General features: G+C 57.8%; 1 protein-coding gene across 1 annotated transcript in view; it reads left to right on the top strand.

The window, feature by feature from the left end:
- Positions 1-3,824, top strand: part of CSNK1G2 (casein kinase 1, gamma 2) — a 6,715-nt gene extending 2,891 nt beyond the window's left edge. The window contains exons 2-11 of the mRNA XM_006897931.1: positions 1,302-1,342; positions 1,485-1,554; positions 1,629-1,777; positions 1,957-2,191; positions 2,506-2,591; positions 2,664-2,748; positions 2,819-2,967; positions 3,051-3,134; positions 3,211-3,317; positions 3,770-3,824. Of these exons, the coding sequence (XP_006897993.1) occupies positions 1,302-1,342; positions 1,485-1,554; positions 1,629-1,777; positions 1,957-2,191; positions 2,506-2,591; positions 2,664-2,748; positions 2,819-2,967; positions 3,051-3,134; positions 3,211-3,317; positions 3,770-3,824 (1,061 nt within the window). The remainder of the gene's footprint in view (positions 1-1,301; positions 1,343-1,484; positions 1,555-1,628; positions 1,778-1,956; positions 2,192-2,505; positions 2,592-2,663; positions 2,749-2,818; positions 2,968-3,050; positions 3,135-3,210; positions 3,318-3,769) is intronic.
- The last annotated feature ends 4,328 nt before the right edge of the window (positions 3,825-8,152 follow it).

Genomic DNA, 8,152 nt, shown 5'->3' with positions numbered 1-8,152 from the left:
AGCAGGGGCGGGGGGAACAGGGAAGTTCTGCGCATCCCTGTTCATGGGTCTGTTTCGTGGGGTGTTGGCTGTGTCCCAGCCTGTGTGACGGGAGAGGACGGGCCTCTCCCGGGGGTTTGCCACCTCAGGAGCCGCTCGGGGGTCAGCTGGTAGCGGCAGGAGCTGTGGCGCCTGTTCCCCAGGCTTGGTTGGGGTCCCGATGGCGCGTGTTGATCAGCCTTGTCCCCCTCCCCGTTTCGCTCTGGAGTCGGCTCTGGTCGACAGGGACCCCGTCCTAGTGGAGGCACCCTGCGTGGTCCTTGTCCCTCTCAGTCTCTGCTGTGACCACAGCTGCAGTCCCTGTCCTCAGCGCCATCTTGGCACTTGCAGGCACAGCGTCTCTCCAGCCTCTGTGGGGCCCACGGGTGTGGGACGCGACCCTCGGGTAGCACTTCTAGTGTGTTTGTCCCTTGGGTGTAAAAGGGCCTGTTCTCCTGGTTCTTTGCACCTTTCATCTCAGGATTGGATGGGGGTGCGGAGGGGGCTCCCCACCGGCCATTGGTCTGGCTTCTTGGATCTGCGTGTGGATGGTTGGTTGATTACATCTGGGGCAGGGGTAGCTCGGATTTCTTCCGCACTGGTCTCCTCGCCGAGCAGCCCCCACGTCCCTGGGCTGTGCAGTTTGCCCGGCTTTCCCGCCCAGCTCTGCTCAGAGCTCGCCTGTGCTCATTCATGGCGGCGTCCTCTCTGGGACACGGCCAGCAGACAGGTTTTACAGGCCACTTCTGGGTTGTATGTTGGCATCATTTGGGACCAGCTCTGGGAGGGTGGCGGAGATTCTGTCAAGGGTTGGCTTTCCGCCTTGCTGGGGGGCGTCCGGGACAGGACATGCCCCTGGGAGCCCTGGTGACAGAATGCCTTATGCTTTGGCTTCCAGTTGACAGGTTAGGGGTTCAGACACACCAGCTGTGAGACCGGCCTTGGGGACGTTACCTGGAAGGTTGTTAGTGGTGTGGTAAGGGACTCTGGATGGTGGCCTTTCTCTCCAGTCCACCCTTCTCCACCTAGAATTTACCAGCCTGGATAGGAGAGGTTACAGCCTACCCAGTGCCATAAACGTGTGTCTGGAGGAGGGTGTTGGGCTCCCGGGGAGCCTGGTTTTGGGGGCTGCTCATGGGAGCAAACAGAATGGTTAGGAAACAGGCCACGGGATGGGGTGGGGAGGGAATGCATGGAGTGTGAGGTACAGGAGGATGGCCTGGGGCTGGGGTCTGCAGGAGCCTGGCAGGGCCTGCTCTCTTGACACTTTGCCTCCCTCGCAGGGAAGAATCTCTATACGAATGAATACGTAGCGATCAAATTGGTGAGTCTTACCCCCCATCCGTGGCCAAGCATGGCCTCCTCCCACTGCCCCAAGGGTCAGCCAGTCCTGGGTCCCCACGAGTCCCTCTCCCGAGGCTCTGTCTAGAGCCAGGTCCCAGTGCCACCCGCACACTCATCCCCAGGAGCCGATCAAGTCGCGTGCCCCCCAGCTGCACCTGGAGTATCGCTTCTACAAGCAGCTGAGCACAGCAGGTACCAGGGTGGGGAGGTGCACAGGTGCGGGGCGCTGCCGGGCGGGGCTCCCTGCCCACTGTCTGTGCCCGCAGAGGGCGTCCCCCAGGTCTACTACTTCGGGCCTTGCGGGAAGTACAATGCCATGGTGCTGGAGCTGCTGGGGCCCAGCCTGGAGGACCTGTTTGACCTCTGCGACCGCACCTTTACGCTCAAGACAGTGCTCATGATCGCCATCCAGCTGGTGCGGGCGCGGGCAAGGGAGGGCGGACGGGCAGGGAGGGAGGGCGGACAGTGGGGCGCGGGCAGGGAGGGCGGGCGGTGGGGGTAGGATGGGGGGCTGACAGAGAGGCACAGGCGGTCTTGGGGAGGATGCAGGGAAGACGGCGGGTGGTGGCTGAGCCCCCTCGTCACCGCCCTCAGATCACGCGCATGGAGTACGTGCACACCAAGAGCCTCATCTACCGGGACGTGAAGCCGGAGAACTTCCTGGTGGGCCGGCCGGGCACCAAGCGGCAGCATACCATCCACATCATCGATTTTGGGCTGGCCAAGGAGTACATTGACCCCGAGACCAAGAAGCACATCCCGTACCGCGAGCACAAGAGTCTGACGGGGACGGCCCGCTATATGAGCATCAACACCCACCTGGGCAAGGGTGAGGGCGGGAGACCAGGGCCCACCTGGGCAGGTGGGCGGGACAAAGGGCAGAGACAGGGTAAACCCCTCCCGAGCCCATGAACAGGGGGTGAGGGCTGGGAGAGCGATGGGCACGTAAAGAACACCCGAGCGAGATGGGCGTGGCCCGCTTGGTGTCCCCAATCTTCTGGTAACGCTCCTTGAGCGTGTCGGCCTGTAAGCAAGCGCTGGGTCAGGCCCCAGTCCCCGCGAGGGAGCCCCTCGTCCCCCCCACACACACACCTGGGCCCGGGGATCAGGCCCTCCCATGGACCCCCTCTTTCCCTCGTGCAGAGCAGAGTCGCCGAGACGACCTGGAGGCCCTGGGCCACATGTTCATGTACTTCCTGCGCGGGAGCCTCCCCTGGCAGGGGTTGAAGGTGGGTCCCAGGCGAGGCGGGACGAGGGGCTCCCTCGCGGGGACTGGGGCCTGACCCAGCGCTTGCTTACAGGCCGACACGCTCAAGGAGCGTTACCAGAAGATTGGGGACACCAAGCGGGCCACGCCCATCGAGGTGCTGTGCGAGAACTTCCCAGGTAAGGAGGGGGTCTGCGGCGCGCCCCCAGCCCGGCCGTGAGCCGAGGCACCGCTGGGCTCTCTCTGCAGAGGAGATGGCAGCATACCTGCGCTACGTGCGGCGGCTGGACTTCTTCGAGAAGCCGGACTACGAGTACCTGCGCAAGCTCTTCTCCGACCTCTTCGACCGCAGCGGCTTCATCTTCGACTACGAGTACGACTGGGCCGGGAAGCCCTTGGTACGTGGGGTCCCGGGGGTGGGGGGCCGGGCCCCTGGGTCCCCCACATCCTGACACTCTGCCCTCCACTCTGCCCTGCGCAGCCCACGCCCATTGGCACGGTGCACCCTGATCTGCCTGCCCAGCCCCAGCTCCGGGACAAGGCCCCGGCACACCCAAAGCACCAGGTGAGAGCACACGGCAAGCCCAACGGGCAGCGGGTTGAGTGGGCCCACTGGGGGTGACCTGCTGCCGCCCACGCAGGCGCTGAACTCCACCAATGGGGAGCTGAACGCAGATGACCCCACAGCTGGCCACTCCAACGCGCCAATCACAGCCCCTGCAGAAGTGGAGGTGGCAGACGATACCAAGTATGCACTTCTGCGGAAGCGTGGTGATGGGGTGCCTGGGGGCGGGGAACGGGCAGCCGGGGTGAGGGGAGCGGGAGGGGGGGAGCAGGAAGGGGGAGCTTGGGTGAGGGGACCAAGGCATAGGAAGCCAGGGGGTGGGGAAGGTAGGAGCGAGGAGTGGGTGAGGGGCAGCTGGGTGTGCAGGGTGTAGGAAGCTGGGGGAGCAGGCTGGGGCTGGGAGGGGGCACCATCCACACTGTCCAGTCCCTCCGGGGGGATGGGATGACACCCACACTTGACTGTCACCTCCTCCCAGGCGGGGTTGGGGAGGCACCATGCTTGTGATCCACTCTTTCCTGGTGGGGGTCCAGCCTACTCAATGCCAGCTCCCTCCCGGATAGGGCTGGGGTGGTCATTCCACACTGTCCTCTCCCTCCACGTGGGGGTCCCACCCTGACTGTCACCCCCTCTAGGTGCTGCTGCTTCTTTAAGAGGAGGAAGAGGAAATCACTGCAGCGACACAAGTGAGAGGCGCACAGATCTCGGCAAGGCTTCGGGCGGGGCGTGTGTGGGCTGCCACTGCCAGGCCGCCCATGGATGGAGCCAGGCCGCTGGGCACGAGGCCTGGGCTGCCGCCTTCACGTAAGACTATGGCCGAGGTTTCCACACGTGCGTCTAGTCCTCCCCTCCGAGAGCATTAACTATTTAAACGAGAAGTCAGTGCGAGGCCAGCTCTGCCTGCTGGGTGCAGGGTGAGCGGCCTCCTTCATAAATCAGCTTGTCTCCCTCGACCCAAAGCCGTTTTCTCGAGCGGGGGCAGGGCTGGGGCTGCTACTCGTGGGGTGGCAGGGGCGCCACCAGGCGGTGCTGCCTGGGGCCCCCAGACCAAAGGGGCAGGCGGGGGCGGGAGCGTGGCCGCCCCCCAACCAAAATGCTGCACCAAAGCTCAGCGGACCCGCCCAGCCTCGCCTGGCTCCGCGTGGGACCGGCTCTTCCTGCCAGGCGGGTGACCAGTACACACCTGCCTCCCTTCTGAGGCTGGGCCCCGGCACCTGACCAGTGGGCCCTGTGGGGACACCCTCCCCGACTGGGGACACCCTCCCCGACTGGACATCCTCCCCGACTGGGCCTTCCCACTTCCGGTGCAGCCGGAGACAAACCGCCTTAAAGTCCCCGCCGTGGCCCCGGGGTGTTTGCGAAGCCAGGCCAGCCTCGTCAGCCCCAGGACAGGCGGCAGGCGGCTGGCACTGAGGCTAGTTCTTGCTTTACAAAGTGTACAGAAATGGCATTTACGTTTCTCTGATGCTTCCTTGAAGCCATAGGACATAGGGGCTTTTATAAAAAAAAATAAAAGAAAATGAAACCAATCCCACTGGAGTTTGGATATGTCTCTTCCTTGTGGAGCTGTGCACGCTCCCGTGTGGTAGGGTGGGCTTGGGGGCCCCAGGCTAGGCCCCGAGTGCCAGGGTCTAGCAGCAGACTATCACAGCACCAGGAACAGAGAACTAATGTGGTGGTGGTGATGGTTAATGTGCCATCGAGTCGTTTGTGACTCAGCGACCCTATGTACAAGAGCCCTGAACGCTGTTCTGTCCTGTGCCAACCTCGCCGTCTCAAACACACTCATTCCCACCACTCCACTCAGAATCAATGCATCTCATCCGTCCACAATCCCAAACATGACGTCCCTCTCCAAGGACCAGTCCCTCCTTGCAACTTGCCCGAAGCATGTCAGACGAAGCTTCAGAATCCTTGACACCAAGGAGCATTCGGCTTTACCCTCTCCAGGGTAAACCTGTTTGTTCTCCTATCAGTCCGTGGTATATTCAACACTCTTCTCCAGCACCACAACTCAAAGGCATCAACTCTCTATCATCCCTATTCACTGTCCAACTCTCCGATGCATAGCATGTAATTGCAAAGACTATAGCCTGGATCAGGTGCACCTTAGTCTCCAGCCTGATGTCATTGCTCTTCAATACTCTTGAGAGGTCCCTCACAGCTGACTTTCCCAGTGCAGTTGGTCTCCTGATTTCCTGGCTGCTGTTAGCAAGAGCATTGACTGTGGAATCAAGTAAACTAAAACTTTTCACTATCTCAATCTCTTCACCATCCATCCTGATGCTGCCAGTTGGCCCAGTGGTGAGAATCATTGTTTTCTTGATATTGAGCTTCAATCCATATTGAGGACTGCAGTCCTTGACCTTCTGTAGCAAGCGCTTCAGGTCCTCCTTAGTTTCAGCAAGCAGGGTTGTGTCATCTGCATAACGCAGGTTGTTGACGATTCTTCCACCAATCCTGATGCCATATTCCTCCTCATACAACCCAGCATCTCGGATGATCTGTTCCGCATACAGATTGAAAAGGTATGGAGACAGAATACATCCCTGATGGACCCCTTTCTTGATTTTGAACCATCCAGTGTCTTCCTGCTCTGTTCTGACTACTGCCTCTTGGTCCAAGTATAGGTTTCGTGTTAGCACAATCAAATGTTCTGGGATTCCCATTCTCAGAGTTAACCACAGCTTGTGATCCACACAGTCAGAAAGCCTTTGCATAGTCAGTGAAGCACTGATAGACATTCTTCTGGTATTCTCTGCTTTCTGCCAAGATCCATCTAACATTAGCTATAATATCCCCAGTACCACGACCTCTTCTAAATCCAGGCTGCACATCTGGCAGTTCTCTGCTGACATATTGTTACAAACGTTTTTGGATAATTTTCAGCAGAATCTTGCTTGCATGTGATATCAATTATATTGTTTGATAATTTCCACAGTCTGTTGGGTCACCTTTCTTTGGAATGGGAACAAATACCAATCTTTTCCAGTCAGTTGGCCAGCTGGCTGTCCTTCAGGTTTCCTGGTACAACTTAGCACTAATGTGGAGTCACCGAAAAACAATCCCCTGCTGGGCAGTTGAGTCCAATCCCAGCGACCCTGTAGGACCGAGCAGAAAGGCCACAGAGTGGCCACTGCGCCATCCTCACCGCCTTCAGTGACGGCAGGGGAGACAAAGCTTGTGATTGAAGCATCTGAACATGAAATTCCACTCTTCACCAGCGGAGGCGTCTCAGAAGATCCCACAGAAGCAGGACCCCCATCAGGCCTGCCTCCCCCCCAAACCCGTGATAGCAATCTAACCTGAGTTAGACATGACAATACAGAAATGGATGAAAATCAGGGGAACCAGAAGCTATGGATTGAATTCAGCAGGAAATAGGGGGGGGGAGTGAAAAAGTAAGTTACAATGTTTCCAAGTGGATATTTAAGAAAAACATCAGGCAGGAAAGCTTGAGAGACACTGGAGGGAGAAGGTGGACAGGTTGAGAAAACAAAGCTGATCAGAGAACGACCTTGATATTGAGAAGCTGAGCTAGCAATTAGAATGTGTCACCATACAGAACCCTCTAGAAGTTGCTGAACCCTGCGTTGCCGTCCTGGGCCATTGCTGCAGACACTCAGTGTATCATTGAGGGTTTTCCTCTTCCTTCTTAAGTATGTGTGTCTCTCCAAGGAATAGCTGCTCCCGACATACGTGGGATGAAACGTCATCCTCGCCGCCAAGAAGCGCGCTCTGGTCGCACCTTTTCCTGGATCTGGTGTTGGCCGCCCATGGGATACTCTCTTCCAACACCACAGCGCAAAGGCTTCAGTCCTTTCATCGCTATTCATTGTCTAGCTCTCGGATGGAGAGAAAGTGACTGAAAAGACCATGTCCTGAGTCAGGCCCAGAGGCCCGGATCCTCTGTCAAGAGTCCACTGGAGACAGCCTCAGCCAGCAACAGGACATTCTGAGGTGACGCTGAACACGTAAAGAGGTTGATGCGAATCAGAGGAAGCAGCAGAAGTGCACTCACACTTCGGACATTGTCAATAATGTCAGAGATGGTTACGTATGAGCGGGAAACCAGTGTTCTTTAAACTCAGATCTCACACGCACGCACCCACCCCTCAGGACCTGCAGGCGAGTGACAATTCCCCCAGACCAGGAGAGCACACCTGACCCAGGTGGATTTCCCTCCCTCTCCTTGTGGAAGATTTCTGTGGAGAACAAGGTGCTTCTCTGGATTCAGTGCACAGGCTTCTTATAAAGCAGCAGATTAAAGGAAGAAGGCCAGCTCAGCTTCAGCGTCATTCTTAACTAAGCTGCTTTGTGAGCTGTCCTCAGTTTCCCACGTTTGTACTCCTTGGAGGTAGGGCTGGCCCGCTCTTCCAATGCCAGCCTGCAGAGGGGAAGCCTCTGAAGATCTGAGGGCCCTGTCCAGCTGGGCAGTCCTACAGATCCAGGCTGCAGAAAATGCCTCTTTTGCACAAACACTTGGGAGAATGCTGTGCCAATCCATCAACTTTTGCTAAGAAATTCTCTGGAAGATACACTCCGTCCTATTGTGTTACTCATTGCTGTCAAGTGGGAACTGACAGCTCACCTTCCAGTGTGTTTTCAGAAGCTGTAAATCATACAAGGGGAACTGACCCATTTTTCTCTCGAGGAGTGTCTGGTAGATTCGAACTGCCTGCCTTGGTGTTGGTAGCTCGACCCCCTACCCCCTAGGCCATGAGAGCTCTGCCACTAAGAGATGGGAAATGCTGACAAAGTGGTGCGAAGTGACTAACAGCTGCAAATGCACATCTGAGACCAGAGTGGGGAGAAGGGTGGTGCCTGAGCAACCAGAGAGGTCCGTGTGACCCTGGGAATTACACCCACTTTAAAAAGTTGTTATGTGCTGTCGAGTCGCTTGCGACTCATAGCGACCCTATGTATAACAGCCCTAAACTCTGCTCTGTCCTGTGCCAATCACACTGTCTCTGACACTCCCATCCCTATTACCCCAGTCACTGAATCAGTCCACCTCA

This window comes from Elephantulus edwardii, unplaced genomic scaffold (genome assembly GCF_000299155.1).
Source record: "Elephantulus edwardii isolate Elephantulus edwardi_28Jun2011 unplaced genomic scaffold, EleEdw1.0 scaffold00217, whole genome shotgun sequence".
Lineage (NCBI taxonomy): Eukaryota > Metazoa > Chordata > Mammalia > Macroscelidea > Macroscelididae > Elephantulus > Elephantulus edwardii.
This window is presented reverse-complemented; position numbering and strand designations above follow the sequence as displayed.